Raw genomic sequence first — 27,137 nt, 5'->3', positions numbered from 1 at the left:
CTTTTCCTCCCCATCATTGTTTTAAAAGGCCTTTTCACTCAGCTCAGACGTTGAAAAGCAAGCAAGGAGGAAATTACCCCCCATTTTCTCCGTGCTGCATGAAAGAATTGACTGTGGTTATGTCAATATATAAATATCAGCTCCTCCATAAGGCAGGAAGGTTATTGGTAATCGTTGCAGTCTGATAAAAATGCTATTTTCTGTTAAATTAATGTGTCTGGGTCCTGGTTAAAGTTGCTCACGCCTTGCAATAAAGAGCAATGTTCAGTTCCAGGGGTTATAAATCAATGTTAATATGGGCTGGGGGGAGTCCCATGCAAGTGATCCTTGTAGCTCATAAAAATGCCACTTGGGTGGGTTTTACCAGCACAGAAAGGCTGATCAACCAGCTGGGACAGGGAGTAAATAAAACAGAAATTACTCATGGGAAGGAGCAGTTCCCCTCTATACAGGCTTTGGGCACTCAATCATTTTTTATATTATCCTGTATTAGGGAAATTGCTTTGATCTCAGCAATAAAGCTGGTTCAGCTCCTTTAGTTTTGCTGAAACCAAACCAAGATATTTTTACAATAATTTTGGTGCAACCACTCAGAAAGAATTCCAACAAAACCAACGAGTGCTGGCCGGGCCCTCCCCAGGCTTGGCCACACCACAGACTAATTCTGGAGCCATCCCCAGACCTCACCTGCCCCAAAACACATTCAGGCAAGCCCAGGAGCTGCCTGCCTTACCTGCTTTGAAGATCCACTCCAGGTACCCGTTGAGCTCCCGCTCGATTTGCTGCTGCCTGCGGAGCTTCAGGAACGCCCGGCGGTTCTCCACCCGCTCTCGCTCCTTGGCAAATTCACTGTCAAGAGAGGGAAAAGCCATCACAGGCAGCCAGGGCAGGCACAAAGCCCCACCTCAGCCTTCCAGGGAGCCTGTGGAGTCCAGCACGGGAGCAGGGAGTGGAAAGCACAGCAAGGGGCTTATTGTTGTCCTGATGCCTTGAGAAAGCTGACCTAGAACAGAGACTGGGCAGAGCTAAAGAATAAATCAGGGATTTATTCAAGGATCTCCTCCATGGATCCACCATGGGCAGCACCAGAGCCCAGCCAGGGCTGCACCCAAATGAACCAAAATGGTCCCAAAATGCACGAGCGCTCCTGGGGGCTCTCCCTGGGATCAGTTCTGCTCCATTGGCACCTTGGAGTTCATTGTCCCATTCCAGCTTTAGCCCAGGCAGTCCCATCCTGCTTGTTTTTCTCTCTCCAGCCCACGGTGTTTGTGCTCCTGGGCTGAGATTTGGATCATTTGTCCTTGGTGCCCAGCTGGAGCAGGAATTGTTTTGTCTCCCTGCTCTGTGCAGAGAGCTCAGCATCCCCTCAGATGAAGCTCAGACCCACACACCAAACCAGCACAGAATGTGAAAAGTAGAAAAAGCTGAAACCTGAGGCATAAGTCCAACAAATTATTCCTCAGCTGCCTCTCTCATCCTGAAAAAGACCTGAAAAATTCCATGTGCACACACCACAGACAGTCATGAAAAACAAATTACCATCCTCAATGCTAAAAACCATCCTCCAGCTCTCTCCACAGCACAATCTCCTCTAGAAGCCAAGTTTAAGTCACCGACATCAGCACTTTTCTGAAGAGATCTGCTCTTCCCTGTCAGCCTTTCTTCAAGTTTTCCCAGGATTTTGGTGATTGTGACAAGCACAGGTCAAATGAGAACTGAGTGGGGGTGGGTTGAGGTGAAATAGCCCAGATGTCCTGAGCTGAGGGTAAAAAGGATCCTGCTGTTTGCTAAAATCCCATGGAAAGCAAGAGTCTGGGTAGCCTCACTAGAACAGGGCAGGCAGAAAGGAAAGGTCATCCAACCATCACAGAAATCACGTCCAAGTACATCCTGCTGGTCTTGCTTGAAATGAAGGTGAGAAACAAGAGCAGCCACCAGCCTGACAACACACACTGGGGCCTTCTCCAAGGTAATTCCTGGCACCTCTGGATTTTTCTGATTTTCTGGACACATGAAGGTGTCCAGCTGCCATTTATGGAGCTCTGACCAGCCCCTGCAATCCCTGCTTTAAGCACTCACTGGAATATCTCCACAAAAGCTTAGTGTGGATAAATGTATGATCATGAGGCTTCAGTCCCTCAGCACATCTTAACTCTTCTGTGTCCTTCACACCTTCAGTTTACTATTAATTAATCAATCAGCTAACTAATGATTTTTACTAAAATCCCACCTAATCAACCCACATGTGCTCACCAAAAGCCAGCAAGGAGCAGGAGCTGGGAGAAGGTGGAAGAATGGGGAGAAAAGGAGCTCCAAGTGCCAGGGGCAGCTTTGCATTCACAATCTGCAGCTGGTCCTTCAAAGGTGCCACCTGTGCTTCGTTTGGCAGGAATGTGACCCACGGAGGAGGGACTGAGGGAGAGCCTGGCACTGATGGGAGGGCTGAGCTGGAATCTTCATTTTGGAGCACATCCCAGGCTCCTGACTCCCCTCTCCTGTCCCCACCTGCCAGGACAGCCCCTGGCTCCATCCTTGGAACAGAGGGAGTCCAAACTCAGCTCTGAGCTGACAGCTCAGCACATCCCCAGGGGGATCCCAGGTCCTGCACATGTCACCTGTGTCACCCCTCTTCCCTTTCCACACTCTCATTCCTGCTTCAGCTCCTGCTGCCTGGGGCCAGGGACCTTCCCTCAGTCTGGATTTGTGTCTGGAGCAGGAGGACTGAGATCAGGCACCAGGTGAAACACGCATTTCATTTTCCAGCCGTGGCGTTGGGGGCTGGCGTCAGCACAGGCTTCCCAAAGGAGGAGACAGCAGCAGTGGGAAGTTTCCTGGAGGAGCCCCGTGGGCAGGAAGGACAGCAGATGAGCCATGGCACTGCCCCCTCACCCCTCAGGAGCAGCAAAGGCAGAGCTCTCCTTCAGAGCTTTTCATCCTCTGCCAGGTCCTGTCTGGCCTGAGGACAGTAAAAGTTACCCAGGACTTGTCCCTTTTATCACAACTTTATATTGCAGAAGCACAAAACAGAAAGGACCCCACAAGGATCAGAGTCCAAAATCTCAAGCAGAAAGTCTGTACTTTAAAAGTGTAAGAAAATGAGGGAGAAACTGCTGGAAGTTGCAACCCTTCATGTTTGCAGTTTCTGTACAGCCAAACACAGATGTCCCAAGGCACCAGTGAGGGACATTGTGAGGTTAAAGCCACCTTCTGCTCCCTGGAACTGGCAGCTTTGGCCACCACAGAATCCCAGAACTGTTTGGGTTGGAATGGACCTCAAAGCTCATCCAGTGCCACCCGTGCCATGGCAGGGACACCTCCCACTGTCACAGGCTGCTCCAAGCCCAATCCAGCCTGGCCTTGGGCACTGCCAGGGATCCAGGGGCAGCCACAGCTGCTCTGGGCACCTGTGCCAGGGCCTGCCCACCCTCACAGGGAACAATTCCTGCCCAATATCCCATCCATCCCTGCCCTCTGGCACTGTGAAACCATGGTCCCTTGTCCTGTCCCTCCAGGCCCTTGGACAGTCTCTCTCCATCTTTCCTGTCAGCCCCTTCAGGCTCTGCAAGGCCACACTGAGGTCACCCCAAAGTTTCTCCTCTCCAGGTGAACAACCCCAGCTGTGCCAGCCTTCCCTCCCAGCAGAGCTGCTCCATCCCTCTGATCCCCCTGGCCCTGCTCTGGATCTCTGCAGCAGCTCCAGCTCCTCCCTGTGCTGGGCAGGGCTGGGGCAGCTCTGCAGGTGGGGTCTGAGCTGAGCACAGGGCACAGGGGCAGGATCCCCCTGCCCTGCTGCCCACGCTGGGCTCAGCCCAGGGCAGGGGGCTCAGGGCTGGGGCAGCTCCAGCTCCCACCCACAGCACCCCCAGCTCCCTCTCAGGGCTGCTCCAGCTGCTCCTCCCAGCCTGGATTGGTCCTGGGGTTCTCCTGACCCAGGGGCAGCTCCAGCACTGCTGAAACCCCTGAGGTTCCTGTGGGCCACTGCTCGAGCTTGTCCACAGCCTTGTCCAGGCATTGCTGGTGAATTTGGGAATGTAACTTCCAGGAGAAGGCAATTCCTTGGGTCTCTGCACACGAAATTCTTCCTGAATGATCCAGAGCTGCTGCACAATCAGGTTCAAGACTGGAGGGTTTTGATTTTGGATCTTCCTGGTGAAAGGAGCTCCACTTGTTCTTTCTCATTTCAGGAGATGGCAGAGAGGTTTGGTGAAGCTGGGACTTGTTGAAAAGAAGGCTTTCTATATGAAATGAAATAATAAATTATGTGTGTCTCTTCCACTACATCCATCACCATTCAGGAACTGAAACATTTCCCATTTGCTGCAACTAGAAAACTCCCAGAATTTCCCTTTGAGAGCTCTTCAACAGATTTCAGAACACATTCAAAGAAAGGGGGAAAATTATATCAAAATGCTGTATTTCATCTAAAAACATTTCAACTGAAATTTCCCTGCCAGCTCCAAATGAAAACAACAGAGAGCCCCATGGGAAGGGTTGGGAGCAGTAAATAGGTTTCCTCTTTTATTCAGCATAATTCCCATTTATGCCTTTGACTTGCAAAAATCTCCCAAATCACCAGAAAGGGAAAAACCTGAGCAGGAATTTGCTGCTTCCTGCCCAACTTTACCTGCAGGATTTTTTGCAGAGCTGGTTTTCCACCCTTTGGCCAGTTCTGCAATGTGCACTGATGTTTTTTTGTGAGGCTGGAGATGTCTTGGCACGGCACAGCTGTGGCTGCCCTGGATCCCTGGCAGTGCCCAAGGCCAGGCTGGATGGGTTGGAGCAGCCTGGGATGGTGGAAGGTGTCCCTGCCCACGTTGTAGCTGATTGCACAGGGACAGCAGGAACAAGGCAGTGCATCCATCATGGAAACCACATCCAGTCAGGCTCCATGTGTCACATTTTTCTCCTCGAGAGTGGCCGGTACTTAATGTCACCAGGAAATGGATGGTTGTTGCTTTCCACCTTGGTGGGTGGAGAAGGGAAATCAATCTCGCTGTGAAATATGCACTGAGACAGCCACTCCAGGGCAATTCCAGAGCCCCCCAAGCCACACAAGAGACAGAGGCAGCTCCTGAATAACCACCAGGTCAGCAAACATAATCAACCAATGAAATTCTTATAACTACTTTATCCACGTTGGCCTTAAATAAAAAATACTGTCACATCAAAGAGGGAAAAAAATCAACAAACCACAATCTTCATCCCCTGAGCGTGTGATTAACTTTCCTGTGTGACAGCAGAGAGCTGGGATGGAGCATCCTAAATTCTCCTCCTGCTTTGGCTTGCATGGCGCACGCCCAGGGCAGCGGCAGCACAAGACTGATGGCATCCTCAAAGCTCTGCAATTCAGGTTTGCTGCTCAGAAATCAGCCAGAAACCGCGGGGAAGAGGCAGAGAGAGATGAGACAGCACCGCTGACGCTAATGGTGCTGGTGATTAGCGACTCGTAATTACAGCACAGGTAATTAGCTGTTCACATCTCAGGAAATCTCAGACTCTGCACAGGAGAGCAGCCGCCATCCACGGAGCTGAAGTGTGGCTGAGAAAGCAGCAGATCCTGGAAGGACTCTGCCAGCCGCTCCTGGAAAGCAGCTGTGAAGAACTGCTGGAATTCAACTCTCCAAATTAACATTAAAAAAAAAAAATCCAATGAGTTTTAGGACTGGCTTGGTCTTGAGCCCGAGTACATTCAAGGAATGCATAAAGCCGGGCCTGGATGGCAGGTGAGACCTCAGGAGCCATGGGGACAGCCAGCCCTGCCTGGATGTGGGAAATCCAGGACTCCTGGACAACTGAGCAATATGATCAAGCAGAAGCCATTTATTGTTTACATTACACACATTTTTATAGATTCTACAAGTAACTAAGTGCACACTTCTTGATTGGTGCCTTTGTCTTGTTCCTTCATTTTCTGCCTGCATTTCTCAGAGTGTGTGATTGGTTACATCCAGGTGTTTCACAGCCCTCTGCTATCCAGTTCTTGCTGTCTTGGTATTTGGGTTCTCAGCCTCTTTGTTAATTCAGCACAATTTTTTCATAGCCTTGGTGTAGGTCTCAGATTCAGTCAAAGAGAAAATGGAAAATTTCTAACCAGGCAGAAGCCTGAGAAAGTGCTGAGAAAGAATGTAAATAAGTTCCTTATCTCTCTTGTTGTTCATATTATTTATAGTTAATTTTTCTACTGTACATCATTCACTGTACACCACTAGTGTGGGGTGTTTTCACTTCAGGACCAATAGAGTTGGTCTGCACGAAGCTCTGTATAAAAGAGCAATGTATTTTGAAATAAATCAGAGTTATACTCTCAGCCTTCTGAACAAAGTATATTCATTCCCGTTCTGCCTCAACAGTGTCACCTCGGCAAATTCCTGAGAGTCCTTTCACTTTTTTTGAATAAAGGGAGAAGCCATGGGGCGTTTCCCTGGAGTCTCTCGAAGTTTTAGAGGACACAGCCTCCTTTTTATCCCAATTTCCCTTCTCTCTTTCCCCATTGGCTGAGGTACTTGAGAGGTTCAGACTTCCTGATACCCCTGATACCAAAGATTTCCCTCTAATGTATAGCCCTCCCTTTTAATTTTTAATGCTTATGGAATTTAGGGGTTTCCCCATTGTTTCTTTCATCTTTCAATGTCTAATTTCATTTATCAGCAAACCTAAAGTTTATTTGTAAAAGCAAATATCTTTTTTTTTCATTCATCAGTCAGTGGAATCCTTCCCATTGTTTCTTTTATCTCTCAGCGCTAGTTTTATCTACCATCAGACCCACAGCTTGTTTATAGAAAATAGAAAAGCAGTGCAATTTCCGACTGCCTGGACATGACCCAGAGCTGGGAAGATGCAAACCCAAGAGGACAAATCTTAGCTGGCACTTTGCACCCACAAGGGCTGCAAACAGAATGACAGGAGAGCAGCAAAACCACAGATTTCTTCCCCGTAACATCAGTTCTTTACCGCAGCAAGGACCAGGGAAAAGTTCAGGATGAGCTGACTTTGATTATTCTCATCCACAGACAAAATCCTCAGAAATCTGCAGGGAAAACTAAAAATAATTTGATGCCTCTGACTTACTGCTCTGAAAACCTGAACAGAGATGAACGTGGTGTATTGTTAAATCACTCGTTTCAAATAGTTCTAAAAATCAGGACCGGGTCACCATTGAACACAGGCAAAGCATCTGGATTGGAAAGGGCACATGGAACAAGAAGGAAAAGCATGGAAATGCACCTCATTTGGGCAAGGAAAAACCTGAGGGAGGTGAAAGAAAGCCCATCTGTGGGGCACAGGGAGAGCACACTGAAAAGTGATGGAATGAGAGGAAACCAAACAATGGATTCACCTGAAAAGCCAGAATCTTTTTAGAATTCCTTTGTGCTGGTGACAGCTGGCACCTCTAAGATAAGTTTTGCTGAGAAGTCAGAGTTTATTAAAGAAGGAAAGCCCAGAGGCCTGAGCTGACAAAGCTCTGTGGCTCCTCACCCACCCCAGGCTGCCCCAAGAAACACATTTTTGTTTCTATTTCACCTGGAGCTGCAGCCAGCCAGGATCCCACTGGGAAAGTCCAGGCTGAGCCCAAAAAGCTGCTTAATCCATCCTAATATCCAGTGCTGAGGAATTAGCACTGGCTCCATCAATCCTGCACAGGGAGAGCTGCTCCTGCTTTCTTCTCATTGCTCTAACGGTGGGAACACTCATCTCTCCTCCAGCAGCTGATAAGGATGGGAGTATCTCAGAGAGAATGATCTCTGAGCACCCAGTCAGGCTCCAGAGCCACTTCAATCCCTGCCACAGCACCAAGAGGCTTCAAATGCAGGCCAGGTATGGGAAATGTCCTGTATTTCTGGGGAGAGAAGTGGAACAGCACAGAGGTGAAGCCTTCAAAGCATCTTCCTCCCTCCTTTCCTTTGTCTTTACATTCAGCTTGTGCTAATTTGACTTTGAGTCCCCCTAATCTGATCTGAAATCTGCAAGTGCCACAGCTGGGCAAACCTGGCTGGAAGGAGGCATTGAAAAAGGGAGAAAAAGGAGTACAAAAGCCCCATTTATCTCCTCGCCTCAGCCTGCTGCAATTGCAGGATGAATCTCTGGTTCTGTTCAAGTTTCCACTCACAGGACAAAGCAGAGGCCCCATGAAATTCAAATTTAGGTCTCCTCTGTATCATTTTTGTATTTCAGACTTTGATTTCCATTGTGGCTCAAGAGAAGGGCAAATAAAGGAAGCCCAGCTCTCCTGGACTAACCAAAACCACAGAAGGAGCAAAGGACCCACATTCAGTAGGATCAGTCACTGCCCCCTCCTGCAAGAAACCAGGAAACAAAAATGTCTCCCTCATTTCATGTTTGCAATGATGGCTTTGTTAAAAAGGCTGATGAGCAAAGAAAAAGGGAAAAAAGAATTCTGCTTTTTCTCTTCTCTTTCCCCTCCCTTTTAAGCCTTGGAACAGACTAAAAGCAAGGAGAAAGCCAGAATCTCATCTCTTTCCATGATGCAGCTCTTCTGCTGCAAATAATTAACACCAGGCAAAGTCAGATCGCAGCAGGTACCAGTGGACTGGGAACAAATGTGCAGGGAAATGAAGGATTGTCTCTGTAATGAGGGGAAGGAGGACAGAAGAACACTTTGCCATTGTGACAAATTAATCAGCACCGCTCTCCTCCAGCCTCTGCACGTCTTGCAGGAGGAGGTTTTATGATCTCAATCTGGCAAAAGTCCTCAGGATGGGAAAACTTGTCATGAAATTCAGCAATGCAAGTCCCCAAGGCAGCTGGGTTCAGGGAAGTGGGGCTGGGGCTGTGCTGCCTCCCAAGGAGCTGCTCCAACACCACAAAAAACCTCAGTGACCCCAGGACAGCAGAGACACAGAGATCCCCCAGGGAGCCCGGAGCACAGCACTGGGAGGGTGTTTGGTGGGATGAAGCATCCAGGCTGCAGACTGCTCAGAAAAGGGTGAGAAAAAGAATTAATCCCCTTTTCCCTGCCCCTTTTTCCCAGCCCCTTGTCCCCTCAAGGTGCCAGCACAGGTGGAGCTGTGTCCCCTGCCAGGCTCCTGCTGCACCCAAAGCTGCTGCACCCATTCCAAACATCTCCCCAGAGTTCCTGTGATGCCTTAGGATTTGAGCTTTTCTATTTCCCATAGATCTGTAACCCTGCAGCTCTTTAGTGTAGAACTCCCAACTCCACACACAGTGTGAGCTGATGCTTTCCCAGTTTGGGCAGACACAACAATTCCTCTCCAGGCCTGGCAATCAAGGACCCCTCACTGCCTCAGGCCCCAGAGATGGAAACAAAAGTGAGTTGTGAGGAGCAAACTTGGGGTCAATGACTTCATTACCTGGAGCTGTAATTGGCCGCTGAACCCCCAATATGCAAATGGTCCAAACCTATAAAAGTGTGAAACCCATGACCCATAGTCCATTTTGGGTGTAGCCCCTGGGGGGATTTGTCTGCCCTAAATGTACCTGAAGGCCTTCAAAAAATATACCTGCTTTTTATTCCCTTAATTTTGTCTGGCCTCTGTTTTTAGGCAGCCCCAAAAAGGCATCACCCACCCCAGGTGATCCATGAAACAGAGACATGGCACGTGCAGGACAGAGCAGCTCTGGGGTAAACACGGCCCTGGCTTGGCTCTCGCAGGCAGATGAGTAAACCCTGGCAGCAACCATCACTCTTCACTGCCTGGGCTGGAAACACCTCAGGCTTCACCATAAATATTTGAGGACATGACAAGCAGCATTTTTCACACTTCAGAGGGACAGACTCCCAGGATCCCAATGCATCACTCTGGGAGCATGGCCTCTCTGGCCAGAATTCCGGCTGTCTCGCCACCCTCAGCGCTCCCCCCGCCTGAATCCGTGCCAAAAAGCACTTAGCCTTGAAATAAGTTCAATCATCTTCCTCCCAGCATCCCAGGATAACGTTTATCCTCTTTGCATTGTGTAATCCAAATCATCAAAGCAGTTCACCAATGTATTGTGTGGCACCATGCAGCTCATTAGCAGGCAAAATTAATACCCGAGCTGTAGGAAACCCCATAATCCCAACAGGCTGTGGGAAATGCTGGGAGCTGGGATGAGGAGAGGCTGAGGGCTGGGAGGGGAACAGCAGCAGGGGGAGAAAAACAGCACTGAAGGGGCTGCTGAGGGAGGGAATAGTGGGAAGAAAAAGTGGGGATGGGATGTGGTTGAGTTGGGGTTGGGGATGGAGTTGAGATGGGGATGAGGATGGAGTTGGGGTTGGGATGGGGATGGGGATGAGAATGGGGATGAGGATGGAGTTGAGATGGAGATGAGGATGGAGTTGAGGATGGGATGGAGATGGGGATGGGGATGGAGTTGGGAATGAGGATGGAGTTGGGATTGGGATGGAGATGGGAATGGGGATGAGGATGGAGTTGGGGTTGGGGTTGGGATGGAGATGGGGATGGAGATGGGGATGGGAATGGGGATGGAGTTGGGATTGGGATGGATATGGGGATGAGGATGGAGTTGGGGTTGGGGTGGAGATGAGGATGAGGATGGAGTTGGGGTATGTCAGGGCAACGGGTCCCCAGCCACGTAGTAATTGACATCGATTTAACATATTTCAGAAGGTTATTATATTTTTTAAGGAGGAATAATATTTTTTAAGAAACCCATACTTTTATACCCTGCTTCACTGCAGGTGGACCTAATTGGTCCTTTACTTAAAACACCATCACCATTGGCTAATTAAGAAACCACCCTTCAGTAAACAAATCTCCACAACATGTTCCACCTGTTCACAATACCAGGTGCAGCAAGTGAAGATAAGAATTGTTCCTCATTCTTTTCTCTGATCTTCTCACAGCCTTTCCCAGAACGATGCCTGGAAAGTTGCCTGTTTCTCTCTGTGGCTAGAGAGCTGCTGCCACAGGGGTGGGGTTGGGGTTGGGGTTGGGGGTGCCCAGCCCTTGGGGGCACAGGGCAAGAAACCAGAATTAAATCAGAAAAAGATTCACTCTGGGGCAGCACTTCTCAACTGCATGTGTGGATTTTCCCCTGCTCGCTGCAAACCATGGGCAGAGTTCAACAAAAAAATTCATGGGGATCATCTCAGGGTGTTTTGTGGCCAGAAGGGAAGTCGTGACATCCCAAGCAGCAAATGACCCCATGTTTGAGGGACTCAGGAGGGCAGCTGGGGTCAGCACTTCCTGCCATGGTTTGCAGTCAGAATAACTCATGGTGCCACCAGAGGCAGCAAATCTTTTTTTGTTGTTGTTTTTTTTGTGGAAAAATTGTAGTCCCCTGCATTGCTACATAGATCACAATTAAAGACTTTACAAATCATTTAATAACCTCCCACTGCAGACAGCACAGAAAGATGTTCCAAGGGAAATACATTATGGATACGAATTCCTAAATATTTTCACCACTGAAGTTGTTCCACTCTTAGAAAATATCACCTCAGTTTTGGGAAGTGCCCCAGCTTTTGAAACAGGGATAGCATCACCCAAGGACCTCTCCTAATTCCACCTAGTTTTCAATTATTTATTTTTATAATTTATATTTTCCCCTTTCTTGTGTGTGTCTGTGATTGAGGAGTCACCCCAGCACAATTCCCAGCACATGGATGGGCAGAACACAGCCATGGTCTGAATTCCACAGTTCACAAGAAGGAAATGAGCTCCTGGATGTTATTGGTATCAAAAGGGAGATCCTGCTCTCCTGGCCCTGCGCAGTCCTGAGCTCCCAAATCAGCTGTGACACTCAGCAAAAGCTCTGCAGAAGGAAATAATCTGTATTTTTCTGCTCTATTGGGTTCTGCAGGCTGCTGAGTTTTCTTGGTTCACGGAAGAATCAAGCACCAGGGAAGGAAAATGGAAAGGGGAGGAGTACAAAGTGAGAAGCAGAGAGGAAAATCCCCCACAAGGGACACAAAACCACTGCTCCAGAGGATGCTGAGTCCTGCTCAGCAGGACTGGGAGAGCCCCAGGCTGGGAGAGCCCCAGACATTCAGCAAAAAACCAACCAGATTCCCAGGATTTCTGGAGCTCCTTCAGTCACAGCTCCCTTGTGCACCTCTGACCACTGCACCACTCCAGGAAATCTCTCAATCCCCCTGGAAAACAGCACAGTATTTCCTGTATTTCCATGATACAATTTCTGTATTTTCCACTGCTATCGAGCCTGGCAAGGAGGAGCTGATCCCAATTTCCCCAACCAGAGCCCCATCCTTGGCACCAGGGTGAGTAGGTCCAGCCCAGCATCCACGGAGAGCCCAACATGCCTGTGGCACCACCAGGAGTTACTGAGCTTCCTGGACCCCAACTGGGGCTCATTTCTATATTCTGACTTTTCCAAACTTCCACATCTCCCATCACTTCCCTGCCTTTGCTGCTGAAACAGAATCATGGAATCCGTCAGGTTGGAAAACACCTCTAAAATCAGCAAATCCAACCATCAGCTGTGGCCCCAAGTGCCACTTCCACACGTTTTTTTGAACACTTCTAGGGATGCTGACATGCTGGGCAGCCCATTCCAATGTTCCATGAAAAATTCTTCTTATATCCAACCTAAGCCTCCCCTAATACAACGTGAGGCCATTTCCTCTCATCCTGTCCCATGATTCCAGAAGAATCAGCAGAGAGGGAAGGTTGTTTGCTCTTTATTTCAACGCAAGTTTCATCTCTTGTTGCACATTTTGGGTGCAGGTGATTCTGGGCATCCCAACAGAGTCAATTTATCAGAAGCTGCTCAAACAGGCAAACCCAGGAGCCAAACCCACTAATAACTGGTATCTGCTCAGTGTTGATATGGATTCACAAATAATTTAAAAAAGCAGAAAATTCCATCAAGATTTATGACAAAATTCTGCACAATTTAGGAGGAAGCTCAATAATTTGTTGTCATTTTTGATTTAGGCAAGGTTGAACAGGGCTTGGAGCAGCCTAGGATAGGAGCAGGTGTGGTGGGGGTGGAATGAGATGAGCTTTAAGGTCCCTTCCAACCCAACCCAGTCTGGGATTCTTGCCACATTAATTATTGCCATATTAATTATTGTAATTGCTCACCTCCTTCAGAAATTTGCAGCTTCCTCTTTGCCCACAGAGGTGCATAAATATAAGAGCTCAAAACTAACAGCAAGGAAAAATTGCCAGGTAAATCCTAAAAGGGTGCAAGCAGGGACATTTTTAAGCTTAACCCCACCCCGCTGGTGCTGTACATGGCAAAGGGTTGGAAAATGAAACACAACCTGACCAGCTTGGACTGGAGGATCCCTGGGGTTCCCTTCCAACTCAGGATATTCTGTGATTCCAACAGAGGCTTTGTGAAAAAAGACATAATAAAGACCCCACATGAGCTCAGAACGTAAGTGACCCGAACACAGCTTTGCAGCTCTTTCCTGGGGGCATGTCTCAGGCTAGAAATGCAAGATGTGGCTGGGGTGTGTATTCAATTCCCATCTGTCAGAGCTGGGGCAGTTCTCCTCTGTTCATTGGGCAGTTTTTTCTTTCTCTCTCCCACAGCCAATCCTCCCTCCAGGAGATCTCTGCTCTTCATGGCCACTGAGTGTCCCTGCATGGCTGAGAAAATTCCAGCATCCATGGGGAGAGGCTCTGCCCAGGGGAGGAGCCGAGCATTCCTACCTGGATACAATCTGACCTGGGAACAGCACAGCAGCCTTTGCCCCCTGCATTCCCAGAGGAGCAGCTTTCTTCCCACTGCATTCCCAGAGGAGCAGCTTTCTGCCCCACTGCATTCCCAGAGGAGCAGCTTTCTTCCCCACTGCATTCCCAGAGGAGCAGCTTTCTTCCCCCTGCATCCCCAGAGGAGCAGCTTTCTTCCCCACTGCATTCCCAGAGGAGCAGCTTTCTTCCCACTGCATTCCCAGAGGAGCAGCTTTCTTCCCCACTGCATTCCCAGAGGAGCCCAGGCCCATCTCCCCCAGCCCTGGAGCTCCAGAGGAAAACTCCCCCCTTGTGCAGGATCCTGCTCCAGCAGAAGCACAGCTGGAACTGCAGGAGGGCTGAGCCACCCTGGGATGGGACTGCTGCCACCTCCCTGACACACAAGGTGCCTGCTCTGACTCTGGCAGGGGTTTGTTTTCTTTCTTCATCCTATTGCATTTGTATTTTTAATTTCCCTGTTAAAGAACTGTTATTCCTATTCTCATATCTTTACCTGAGAGCCCCTTAATTTCAAAATTATAATAATTAAGAGGCAGGGGGTTTACATTTTCCATTTCAGGGGAGGTTCCTGCCTCCCTTAGCAGGAACACGTCTGTACAAACCAGGATAGGGCATCACATCCTTTTGTCCTGCCCTCTGTTCCCTCTCTGGAATGGGAGGGAAGCAGAGCAGAGCACGGCATTCCCCTGAGATCTGTAGGATCACATGAAAGGCCATGAGCTGCACAGGTCATGAAAATCAGCAGCAGATGAGCAATTGCTGAGCTAACCCCATTTAGGGCCTGTTTGTGGATTCCCTAACCCTCAATCAACTTTGTTTTATTGAAATAGGGTGGGGGGTGTTGCCAGGAGTCTCAGTTGCAGGAGCTGGAGCTGATGTGATGGCTTCATGTCCTTGAGTGAAGCTCTATCCTATGGAAGTCAACTTCTCCATGAAGAAACCCAGGCAAACAATGACTCCAAAAGAAATTTATCTTTTTTTTTTTTTTTTTTTTTTTTTTTTCCCTTTTTTCCATTGTGCTGTCTGGGCTTTTGGCTGCAGAGCACAACAGTATCTGCTTTCTGAGGGGCTTTCCTTTTTTCTGCTGTCTTCTTATCACTCCTCCATTTGGATATGGAATCATGGAATGGTCTGGGTTTAAAAGGACTTTAAAGCTCATCCCATTCCACCCCCTGCCATGGGCAGGGACACCTCCCTCTGACCCAGGTTGCTCCAAGCCCCAGTGTCCAGCCTGGCCTTGGGCACTTCCAGGGATCCAGGGGCAGCCACAGCTGCTCTGGGCCTCCCCACCCTCACTGAAAAGGATTTTTATAAATTTTATAACTTTTTCCTTCCCTGCTCAGCAGCTCCAAGCCCACCAGGAGCCCTGTGCTCCACACCTGTGCTGTGATGTCTATTTCCTCAGCCTCTCCCCAGGAATTATTCCAAGCAAGGATGTCAAACCACTCTGTGAAACAGAAATTAAAGGCTCCCCTCCGTGAAGATGATTTTCTTATCCTCACCACTAACAAAGGGAATCCTGCACAGGGATGTGCTTGTTTTTAAGAGGAGATACACATCTATATAATATTCATATTTTGCCCCAAGCAACAAGAGGTTTTCAGGAGAGTCAGACAGAGTCTCCAGCTCCAGCTCACCAAAGCCCTTTGATTCCAGCACAAAGGAACAGGAGCCTGCAGGATTTTGGGTTGGTTTAAATCCCACTGTGGAATGAGGGAGATGAGGCACTTAATGAACCACACTCAGCCCTGCTGGAGTAATCCCTGAAAATCGGCCATCAGACAAAGCTTCTGATACACCAGGGTGCCCTATAAAAGGATTTGATCAGTTATAAATGGATTGATCAGTTATTGATCGTGATGATTATTCCTGCACTGAAGGGTGTTACACGGCCTCACCCACAGCCCTATCCCCTCCTCAAACACCGCTGCACTGCTGCCCAACTGTGCTTTGAGGAGGAAAATAATAACAAAATAATATAAATAATCATTGATATGTTCTTTGGAAAACACTTTCCTTTCTCCAGTCACTCTTAAAAGGCAGAGGAAAGGTGCAGCACTGAAGGGCTTTTACCACACAGCAGCAACAACTCATTTTTTCTTCCCCAAGAGGCAGAAAAAAAATCCAGATTTTAATACATTTCTATGATCTTAACTGCCTGCATGATCTAAGAAGAAACTTAGTGCAAAATGAGGTGCCAAGTCTGAGAGCTTTCTAGTCCTGGAGTGTGTTAATTCCAGATCACATCTCCCCAGATGCTGGGAATGTTCCAGCTTCAGACTTGGCACCTTGATTCCTGAAAAGGTCCAACCCCAAAACTCAGCTGCAACAAACACCAAATCCCTGGCTGGCCCCTGGGTTTGAACATCAAGGGGCCAGTGTGTCCCCAAAATCCAGACATTGGCTCAAGCAGGCAGAGATCAAACAACCAAAACAAGTCAACAAAAAAATCAGATGCAAGAAAACACCACCAAAAAAAAAAAAAATCCCAAACCTGAGATCTTTTAATTGCCTTGAGAATGAGTTCCCCTTTCCCCAGGCTGCACAACTTCACCAAATGCATTATCCACATTTCCACATCCCACTCCAGCATTTTATTGGCACCAGCAGGTTCCTGATGGAACAGGAAGTTTTCAAGGCAGCACAGAAGTGTTGGCTGCACTGCCCCAAATCAGTCTAATTCCACACAAAAGTTCACACTTGGGTCTGGATCCAGAATCATCTCAGAGCAGGGTTTTTCACCAGTTCCCCCCCATCCTAGGACTGTACAGAAATATCCCCTTGCAAAGAGAGGATGGGGTGGGATATGTGGGAAGGGGACATGTTGGAACTCAAAATGTTCCTCAGACATTTTTGGATGTTCCGGGCCCAGGTCAGAAGCATTTGAGACCCTGGCAGGCAGCTGGAAACAGCTGGGATTTTAGCTTTGAACCATGGAATGATTTACTAACCTTGAAAGTGGAACAAGGAGTCACAAAAGTTTAGATATTATAGTAGAAGTAGTTACAAAGTAAAGGGAAGAATTTTTTAGTATTGTACAAGGGGGTTTTAACACCTGTACAGGGGGGGGTTTACTTTGTACATGGGGGTCAGAAATTTTAAGATGGAGGAATGTAGGCCAGTCCTGTTCCTCCTCTTTCTTCTTCCTTACCTCCATGTTCTTGGTGATGTTGGCACTCACAGATTGGTTTAGAGTAGAAAAGCACCATTTAATACAGGTAATAGGCATTGGGGAAAACTGTACCCATGTAACACATAATGTACCATATAAAAGATAGAAAAGCACCATTTAATATAGGTAATAGGCATTGGGGAAAAACTGTACCCATGTAACACGTAATGTACCATATAAAAGACAGCAGCAGCCCTGGGCAGAGGGGGAGAGAAGAAGCAGTCGGGAGCCAGAGAGGATGTCAGGGTGTGTGTGTGCCTCTGCCTGAGCTGTGAGCAAACCACAGCAGCCCGAGAAGAAAATCTTTTAGATAGCTTACAATAAACTGCCTTGAGACCGAAGAAGAGGCTGCAGAGTTTTCTTTGGAGGAGAGATTTTACCACCACACAGAACCCCTGAACCAGGCCTGGGTTCCAACAGGGACACGGCGTGATGTGTCACCCATCTCTCTCAGCAATATCCCCCCAGTGCCAAAATCAACACATCTTCCCTTTCCATATCCAGGTGGGGACAGAAATTCATGAGTGCCTTACCCTGATAAGACGCCCAGCACCAAGTTGAGCATGAAGAAAGAGCCAATGATGATGAGAGGGATGAAGTAAAGCCAATTCCAGGTATTTCCTGCAGCGTCGTTTGTCTGGAAACAAAGGGAAAAGGGAGAGACAAACACAAGTATTATTTCACCTGGGAAAGAAAACACCACACAGAACCTGCAGGGCAGAGGAGATTCCCCTTGGAATTCCACAGGAGTGTCCACCACTGATGTCCTGGTCAGTTCTGCTGTGTTCACCAGCTGAAATTCCAGCCAATTGTCCCAACTGATTGTCCCAACATCCACACCATGGTTTTTCCTCAGCTCTAGTGGGGCTATCCCTCCCTCTGCTATCTTTGCCATTGACCAGATGAGGGGATGTCAAACTTTGTCTCTTTGAGGCAGCTCTTATAAGCTCTCAGAGATAAGCATTATACCCTTGATAACTCAGCTACCCCAGGTGGCATAAAAGCAGCAGGATGGCTCCTGTGACAGTGCCGGAAACAAAGAAGTTTTAATAAAAGGCAAAATAAAAAAGATCTTTACAGAGAAAAACCAAGTCAGGGCAAGAAGTTCTTGCTCCTGCTAAAACACTTCACAAAAGTGATTTACTTCTTTTGTTCTCTTCTCTTCTAGTGAATTGCTTAGGCAGGACTTTTTGACTTCTGTGCAATTGGCTATCCTTAGTTTGAGGTGAAGTCTCCAGGGTCCTATGAGGTGTCTTTTAACTAAATTGAGGAGAGAAATTTCTGGTTTTTTTTCCTTTTTAAGGGGACAAAGGGTAACTTGTTTACTCAACAGGGGGCACATTCCTGCAGGGATGGAGTTCACTGGATGATATGTGGATGTGCTGGAGGGCAGCAGGCCCTGCAGAGGGATCAGCCCAGGGTGGATCCATGGGGTCACACCAATGGGCTGAGGGTCACCAAGGGTCCTGTCCTTGGGTCACAGCTCCAGGCTGGGGCTGGAAAGCTGGGAAAGGCCCTGGGGTGCTGTAACAGTGGCTGGACATGAGCCCAGGTGTGCCCAGGTAGGCAAGAGGCCAATGGCACCTGGGCTGTCCCAGCCATGGTGTGTTCAGAGCAGTGACCACCCCTGTGCTGAGGCACCTCAAATCCTGTGTCCCATCCTGGGCTCTTCAAGAAGAACCCTGAGGGGCTGGAGCATGTCCAGGGAAGGGAATGAAGCTGGGAAGGGGCTGGAGCCCCAGGAGAGGCTGAGGAAGCTGGGAAGGGGCTCAGCCTGGAGAAAAGGAGGCTCAGGGGGGACCCTGTGGCTCTGCACAGCTCCTGACAGGAGGGGACAGCCTGGGGGTCGGGCTCTGCTCCAGGGAACAGGGACAGGAGGAGAGGGAACAGCTCAGGCTGGGCCAGGGCAGGTTTAGATTGGACATTAGGGAAAATTCCTTCATGGAAATGCTGCCCAACCCTGGCACAGCTGCCCAGGGCAGTGGTGGAGTCCCATCCCCAAAGGGATTTAAAAGCCATGAGGGGGACATAGGTCAGTGCTGGGAGAATGATGACTTTAAAGGCTTTTTCCAACCTAAACAATTCCACAGCTCCAGGCTGACCCTGCTGCAGCACCAAAACACATTTTGAGGTGGCCTAACCCTGCGCAGGCTCTCTGCAGCAGCCTCCTCCCTCCCCACCTCGTTTCTAACTCCCAGCACCACATTTCCATCTGAACAGTGTCCTAGACTGCAAGGCAAGATGTATTCAATTGTTCTGTTAGAGGTGTGGAGTTATCTTCTCTAAATCAGGCAGTTTTCCTTATCTCTTCCGCAAAACAATCCTCCCCACGGGGGAGACATCAGCTGTTAATGGGCTATTGAATATCACTGCATGACTGATAAAATTACTGCATCCCATTGTACAGCCCAGAGGGAGGAGCCAAGCATTTCTACCTGGATATAATCTGGAGTTTCTGTAACACCAGCACAGCTTTTTCTGCACTGGATTTCCCAGAGGAACAGCTGCCTCTTCCACTGCCTCTTCAGAGGAAGACTGCACCCTTTTCTACAGGACCACTGCTCCACCAGAACCACACCTGACACTCCAGGAGGACTGCAGCCACAATTCCAATTGGACTGCTGCCAACACCCTGACCAACAGGGTGTCAGGTTGTATTCTGACTCTGTCAGTGTTGTTTTGGTTCACTGCATTGTTTAGTTTATCTTTTTATTTCCTTCCCTAATAAAGAACTGTTATTCCTGCTCCCATATTTTTGCCTGAAAGCCCCCCATAATTTCAAATTTATAACAATTTGGTGGGAGGGGGTCTACATTTTTTTTTTTCCATTTCAGGGGATGCTCCTGCCTTCCTTAGCAGACTCCTGTCTTTCCAAACCTAGACATAGAGCTGCTCCAGCAGGGAGCCACAGCCTTCCCTAAGGCCAGGCTGCAGTTCAGCCCAGAATCTGCTCACACCCAGACAAGGAGTCTGCAAGAAAGTCGGGAATCTCTGGAGTGATGGAATTCCACATCTGCTCACTCAGCACCTCGGGCTCCTGCCAGCCAAACCCACCCCAAGCAGGCAGCAGTGGGAAATGAACGGGAGGGAAGGGTGGTGCAGTTTATGACAAAGTTTCTGCATTCATCAGCGACGAGGGAGCTCTCTGGGGAAGTGCTGAACAGGAAAATGCCACATGGCCATTGACAGAACACCAGTGCTGAGGAAAATGCAAATTCATCTCTTGTGCAGGAAGAATGCAGCAATCTGAGGATCTGATGTTGTGTGGAAGGAAAGGGAGAAGGGGAGCAAAAAGGAAAATAAAGACCTAAACACATTCTTCTCATCCTTCTCCTTCCTCCTGCAGAGGGTAAAGAAAAACAGGAACCTCGAGCTCACCTCCCTGCCCAAAGGCAGAGCCTACAGAGCTCAAATACCACCTGGCAAAAACTGCCTTAATACTGATATCGGTGCTTTAACTTAGTATCTGTGATGCTTTTTGGTCATTGCTCCTAGTCACATTCCCAAGAGTAATTTTGCTTGCAGGATTCACAGAAGGAAATGCTTTAAATGTGCTTTACCTCAGCCATGCATGTACTTGGTGCCACCTGAAAAGTCTCTGTGTAGGAAGTCACCCGATGAACAGGCAAAACCTACATCACAGCATTTCTGACAGGTGATAACATTTATAGCACCGATACAAGTAAATTCTTGCATTCTCCTTGTCCTCCTGCGGAGAGTAAAGAAAACGAGGAACCCTGAGCTCAGCTCCCTGCCCAAAGGCAGAGCCCACAGAAAGCTGCACTCAAACACCACCTGGCAAAAGCTGTGTTTGTTCTAACTTTAACTTATTATCTGTGATACTTTTGGCCAGTGTTCCTAGTCATATTTCCAAGAATAATTTTGCCTGCAGAACTCAGAAAAGGAAGCACTTTAAATGTGCTTTACCTCAGCTGTGCATGTACTTGGTGCCACCTCAAAAGTCTCTGTATGAGAAGTCACCCAATGAACAGCAAACCCCAAACTGTCAGAGTATTTCTCACAGGTGATAACATTTATAACATTTATAACACTTCTATATAACATTTATAGCACTGACATGAGTAAATAGCCCTGGGGTTTGTTAACAGGGTGCATGTCTGCACAAATCCTTCCTCCAGGATCAAACACGAGAGCAGCATCTCCTCAAATAGCAAACAGCAGTCAGGAATGTCTGTGTCAGTGAATGTCTGTGAATGTCTGTGTCAGCTATCAGTGACTCAGAGGAGAGGAATGGGCACTCACCACAAACCCCCTGCTCAAGGCAGAACCAGCACATGAGGGACAAATGGATCTGAGGAGAAACAGCCCAGAGCAGAATGCAGGGAAAGCTCTGAGCTGCCCAGTTAGGGCTTTGAAGGCCTTTGGACATCCCACCCCAATTCTTCATTCCCTAGTTTGGTTTTCTGTTCTTCTCTCTCTTTGCTTTCAGCTCTCTCCTTGCCCTGTTCTGCCCTGCATCTCTGCAGATGGGCTTGGAGGCAACAGGGAAACTCATCCTCAGTGAGGGAAACTCATCCCCAACATCAGGAGAAAAGGAGCCAGTAATGATGGGATGGATAAAGTAACCTTCCCAACATCAGGGGAAAAGGAGTTAGTGATGATGAAAGGGGTGAAGTAAAGCCAATTCCAGGTGTTGCCTGCAGCATCATTTGTCTGGAAACAGAGAAAAAGGAGGAGTGGGGAAGTGTCTGGGGCAATTTTATATTTAGGGTTTTATATTCAGGGGCTGTTCTTCAGTTTTCATCTTGTCAATCAAACATCTCTGGTTGCAGCAAGCAGATCCCATCCAGGGAGGGCTCGATGGGTCCCTTCCAGCTCAGGATATTCCATGGTGCTGGGAGGCTGGGAATGCTGTCAGCCAGCCAAGGGGGGCTGCAGAGCCCATGGGGGGAGCTGGAGGAAGGAACAGATGGGAGAAGGGAAAACCACATAAACATGCAAAGGGAGTGCAGCGGGTTCTCAGCTGCCAAATGATCGTTTATCATCTATTTCTCCAAACTTGGCGACAGATCCACAATTCCATGCCACGATCAAAGCCCTTAAAAATGAAATGTGTTGAAATACAACCAATTAAGCACCCTTCCCTGAGCATTTGCTGGATTACCTCCTGCTCAGGGCAGGGCAGGGCCTGGCTCTGTTTGCTTTGCCTCGCTCACGAGGATCCAGGACAAACTCCACTTTGGATATGGTGACAAACACCAGGCAAAAGTGGTGACAAAGTGCTCCTGAGAAAGCAGAGTCTTCTTGGATGTGCAGCACCTTTTCCAGTGCTCCCAAGTGTGATAGGTGAGACATGCCATGGTTGACTCTCACAATTAAAATGCAAATATCATGGATATATGTTAGGAGAGCTTTTATAGATCTATAGTTATGTTTTATCACAATTAAAAGGCAAATATCATGTGTATGCTAGGAGAAGTTTTATAGATTCATAGTTATGTTTTATCACAATTAAAAGGTAAATATAATAGATATATGTTAGGAGAGGTTTTATAGATTTACAGTTATGTTTTATCACAATTAAATGCAAATATCACGGATATGTGAGGAGTTTTATAGATTTATAGCTATGTTTTACCCCCCTTGTGTTGTTATTAGGGGTGCCCTGGGTTTGGGACATTTGGGAGGGTTGGCTCGTTGCCATGGCAGCAGCTGACCTCCAAAAAAGATGTCAGAAGTGATCCCAGCACTGGGCAGCAAAGGAGGAGTCCATGGACAGAACTTTGGGAGGGCTGAAGGGTTAAAAGGTGAAATCTCCACTGTGTGGGTGAGCACATGATGGGAAAAATCCTCTGCTCCTGTGCCATAACATTTTCTCTATTCAGTCTTCTGTTTTATTTTTGGGATAGAGTTTTAATAAACCTTTTAAATGTTTTGGAAGTGAGTCTCATTTCTCACACAAGTGAGCTGGAACCTCAGCACAGGGTACAGCCCTGGCTCTGCCACAGGGAGAGGTTTAATGGCTCAAAACCTCTTTGGTGCCAGGAAAACCAAACTCCTTCCCCCAGGGAAAGCCCCCAGAGTCTCACAGGCAGCTCTGTCTGCCCTGAGCCTTTCATCCACAGAGCCACTGAGCTCCAGGCTCACTCATTAAGCAGGAGGAGCCAAGAGATCAAATCAATTTTTATGTTTCAGCTACAACATTTCACTGCTGTAACGTCTGGCCGTCTGTCAGTGCCACTCGTGCCCACAGAGATGTAACAGGAGGGCAAGAGAAATGAAATACTCAACACAGTGTGCCAGAATTCCAGCCAGAAATTCGGGAGGGGCTCACAGGGGGCTCTCACGCTGCTCCTGAGTCTTCTGTTAAAAACACCCATGGGGCTCTTGACAAGCACCCCCTGAGCAGTGCCCACACAGATCCACATCCCCTAAATGTGACAGCACAAGGATCCCACAGCTGCACAGAGGGAAACTGAGGCAGCTGAGGGGCACAAGATCTCCATCTCAAACATCTAAAGCCCACACAAACTCTCCAGCCCATGGAGTGCTCTCCCACAATCTCTGATCTCTGCTCAGCCCCCAGCTGCTCCCACCCCTGACATGGCACTTGTAGCAGGATGCACCCAGCATGTAAAATACCCAAATACCCAATTCCTAAATCTCCAAAAGCATCCCTCCAGCCTGTTCCAGGTGCCTCTGCTCCATCAGCCACCCTGGAGCTGCTGTCCCTGCCCACAGCTGGCTGTCACAGGACAGCCTTTCTCTGTTCTCTCCCTACCGATGCCTTTTTGGGATATCTAAAAACAGAAGCCAGGCAAAATTAAGGGAATAAAAAGCAGGGATATTTATTGAAGGCCTTCAGGTACATTTAGGACAGAAACATCCCCCCAGGGGCTACACCCAAAATGGACAATGGGTCATGGGTTTCACACTTTTATAAGTTTGGTCCATTTGCATATTGCATATTCATCTACCAATTCCAGCTTCAGGTAATGAAGTCATTGACCCCAAATTTGCTCCCCACAACTCACTTTTGTTTCCATCTCTGGGGGCCTGAGGCAGTGAGGGGTCCTTGATTGCCAGGCCTGGAGAGGAATTGCTGTGTCTGCCCAAACTGGGAAAGCAGCAGCTCACACTGTGTGTGGAGTTTGGAGTTATACACTAAAGAACTGCAGGGTTACAAATCTGTGGAAAATAGAAAAGCTCAAATCCCAAGGGATCCCTGTATTGGCTCTGAGCACCCAGGGGCTCTCTCCTCCCTCTGTGCACAGCGCTGGTGTCCCCAGGCAGTGACAGCACAGCCACCCCTCGAGGTGCAGGCATCTGTGAGGGAATTTTGGCAGCTGTAACAGAGCCAGAAGCCAAAGGCTGCTGTCCTTTCATCCCCCTGCAGGGGATTAATGCCCTGAGCTGCAGAAGGGGCATTCTCCAGCACAGCACCAGCCTTTTGTGCCGTGTCGAAGAGCAGAGCAGGGCCAGGGTTAATCCTCACTTTGTGGCTCAGGAACACAGAGCTGCTCAGGCCCTGCTTCCCCGTGTTAACAAGGTGGCAGCTGTGTCTGGTTATTAATTCATTCCAAGATCCCTTTTGAAACAATCGACTTGAAAGCAGCCAACTGCTGCTTGCGCTGTGCTGCAGAGCCCAGAAATTCCCTTTTATCACCTCTCATCTCCTTTCCTGCAGCTCTGGCCATCACCCACCTTCCCAGGGCCGCTCCAAGGGACATTTCCTCATCCCTGGAAGTGCCCAAGGCCAGCTAGGATGGGGCTTGGAGCAATCTGGGACAGTGGAAGATGTGCCTGTCCACAGTGGAGGTGATCTTTAAGGTCTCTTCCAGCCCAAAGCAATCTGGGATTCTCATCCTTGTTCCTGCTGGACCAGCAGCAGCTCTGCTCCAGCCCCATCCCATCATCAGGAAATGCCAAAAAGGCCTGGCCTGCTCCAGCATCCCTGTCCCAGCCCATCCCCATCCCCTCCCTGGCTCCCCAGGCTCTCTGCCTGCTCTTGGCTCCTTGCTCCCCATCCCCAGGGAGCCTCAGGGCTCACCAGATCATCCCAGCTCCCACTGCTGACTCCATCAAAGGGTGCTGGAGCTGCTGTGGGAGAAGGAACATCACACAAAATAACCTTTAATGTCAAAGACAAACAATTAAGGGGCTGCCACATAAATGTTTCCTGATTGGGGGTCAATAACGGGATTCAAGTGGACAGATACAGCCAAACACCACAGACCATTTGCTTTTACCATGTTTCTAATCAAAATACAAAATACAGCACACCTAAATTTACTCATTGAATCTAATCAATGGCACAGCCTGAATTATTCAGGGCAATTAAAGAGTAATATTCCCTTAGTTAAGTGCTTTTGCATTGAGAACTCTCAGCTGTCTTGGAGAGATGAACTCTCTTTACCCTGTGTCTGATTTTTCCCAACTCTCTTCCTCACCATTTCTGATAATTAGCAAAGCTACTTATGGGTGATTTATTTCTATCTGCTCCTATTCTTACATTTAATTGAACACAGAAATTACTAAGAATAAAATGAGAAATATTACAAGTATGTACAAGAGCACCTGGAACCTGCCTTACGATGAAAACAGAAGGAGAAAAAAAATCTTAATCTTTTAAACTTTCTGGAGCCTTTCTGACCCAGAAACACCACCAAGCCCTGCACTGAGGAGGTCTCTGCTGCAACCCCAGCCTCCCAGGAGGTGAAATTGGGTCAGAGCCAGGTGAAAGGTGAGCTGCTCCCACATTCCCCAGCAGAGCAGAGAGAGAAATCCCAATCCTCAAGTGCTGACCTGTGGATGCTGAGAACTGGTCAGAGATAAAACCAGATAAACTTTCCCAGGCATTGATCTGTGAAGTTTTCTGAAATTTCAGAGAAGGAATTAAAACAAATATTAATCTTTTCAGCTGGTGTTGTTTCTCCTAAGATGTTTGCAAAAGGGTGTTGTGCCTAATTAGCCAGTGGTGTGAGGGATATTGATCAAGGACCAATCAGGTCCACCTGTATCATAGCTGGCTATAAAAAGTGTGTGGTTTTTAATAAAATTGCATCTTGCCTTCTGAGGCCTTGGAGCCTGTGTGTTGTTTTATTCACCTATCCTCAACACAGCAGCAACACTGGGCCCACTGCTGCTCCACAGAGAGCACCAGCATCTGCAGAAAACCTTTCCCCACCCCGGCTTAAAAGCCATCTTGGCTCAAATCCAGCCCAGATCTCTGGATTCTGACTCTCAGATGTTCCAGCCCATTTTTGGGAGCATCTGGTGCTTGACTCTGCAGGGCCTCCAGAGCCAAATTCAGCTGGCACAGGACCACCCCCATGGACACCTGGAGCTGTGCCACCCACGGGAGGGACATGGCAGAGCCTGGGCTGCTCTGTGGGAAGGATAAAACTGGAATGGTCTTGTCTCAGGTGTAGCTGGGTGTGTGTTCTATTCTATCAGTCAGAGCTGGGGCAGTTCTCCTTTGTTCATGGGCAGTTTTCTTTATCTCTCCCACAGCCAATCCTCCCTCCAGGAGATCTCTGCTGTTCATGGCCACTGAGTGTCCCTGCACGGCGGAGAAAATTCCAGCATCCATGGGGAGAGGCTCTGCCCAGGGGAGGAGCCGAGCATTCCTACCTGGATACAATCTGACCTGGGAACAGCACAGCAGCCTTTGCCCCCTGCATTCCCAGAGGAGCAGCTTTCTTCCCACTGCATTCCCAGAGGAGCAGCTTTCTTCCCACTGCATTCCCAGAGGAGCCCAGGCCCATCTCCCCCAGCCCTGCAGCTCCAGAGGAAAACTCCCCCCTTGTGCAGGATCCTGCTCCAGCAGAAGCACAGCTGGCACTGCAGGATGGCTGAGCCACCCTGGGATGGGACTGCTGCCACCTCCCTGACCCACAGGGGACAGGGCCTGCTCTGACTCTGGCAGTGGGGTTTTGTACTACATTATTTGTATTTTTAATTTTCCTACTGAAGAACTGTTATTTCTATTCCCACATCTTTGCCTGAGAGCCTCTTAATTTCAAAATTACAATGATTCAGAGGGAGGAGGTTTACATTTTCAATTTCAAGGGAGGCTCCTGCCTTCCTTGGCAGACACCTGGCTTTTCAAACCCAGACGGGGTTTAATGAAATTAGTAGCTGGTCCAAATGGAGTTCTGGGTACAGTAAGATGGGGTTGGGTTGGGGTTCAGAGCTTCCCCCCACCTGGGGTCAGGTGGGTCAGAGCAGGTGCCACTGTTCAGAGAGGGAGGGAATTAAAGTGGAAGAGCCCCCAGCAAGCTGCAGGAGATTGGGAGCCAAGTTCAAACACCACTGCTTAGGATTTTAACCTGCTTATGTCTTCTGTGAGGAAAATCCCT

At 48.5% G+C, this 27,137-nt stretch overlaps 1 protein-coding gene across 16 annotated transcripts in view; it reads right to left on the bottom strand.

The window, feature by feature from the left end:
- The window catches only part of CACNA1B (calcium voltage-gated channel subunit alpha1 B), a 313,183-nt gene that overhangs the window by 145,760 nt on the left and 140,286 nt on the right, over window positions 1-27,137 (bottom strand). For all 16 annotated transcript variants that reach the window (XM_072936724.1, XM_072936713.1, XM_072936715.1 and 13 more), the window contains exons 7-8: window positions 17,349-17,452; window positions 734-849 (exon numbers count right to left, since the gene is read on the bottom strand). In XM_072936724.1, coding sequence (XP_072792825.1) covers window positions 734-849; window positions 17,349-17,452 — 220 coding nt within the window. The remainder of the gene's footprint in view (window positions 1-733; window positions 850-17,348; window positions 17,453-27,137) is intronic.

Source organism: Taeniopygia guttata, chromosome 17, assembly GCF_048771995.1.
Source record: "Taeniopygia guttata chromosome 17, bTaeGut7.mat, whole genome shotgun sequence".
Lineage (NCBI taxonomy): Eukaryota > Metazoa > Chordata > Aves > Passeriformes > Estrildidae > Taeniopygia > Taeniopygia guttata.
Note: the sequence above shows the minus strand (reverse complement) of the source record. Positions and strands in the feature narration are given on the sequence as shown.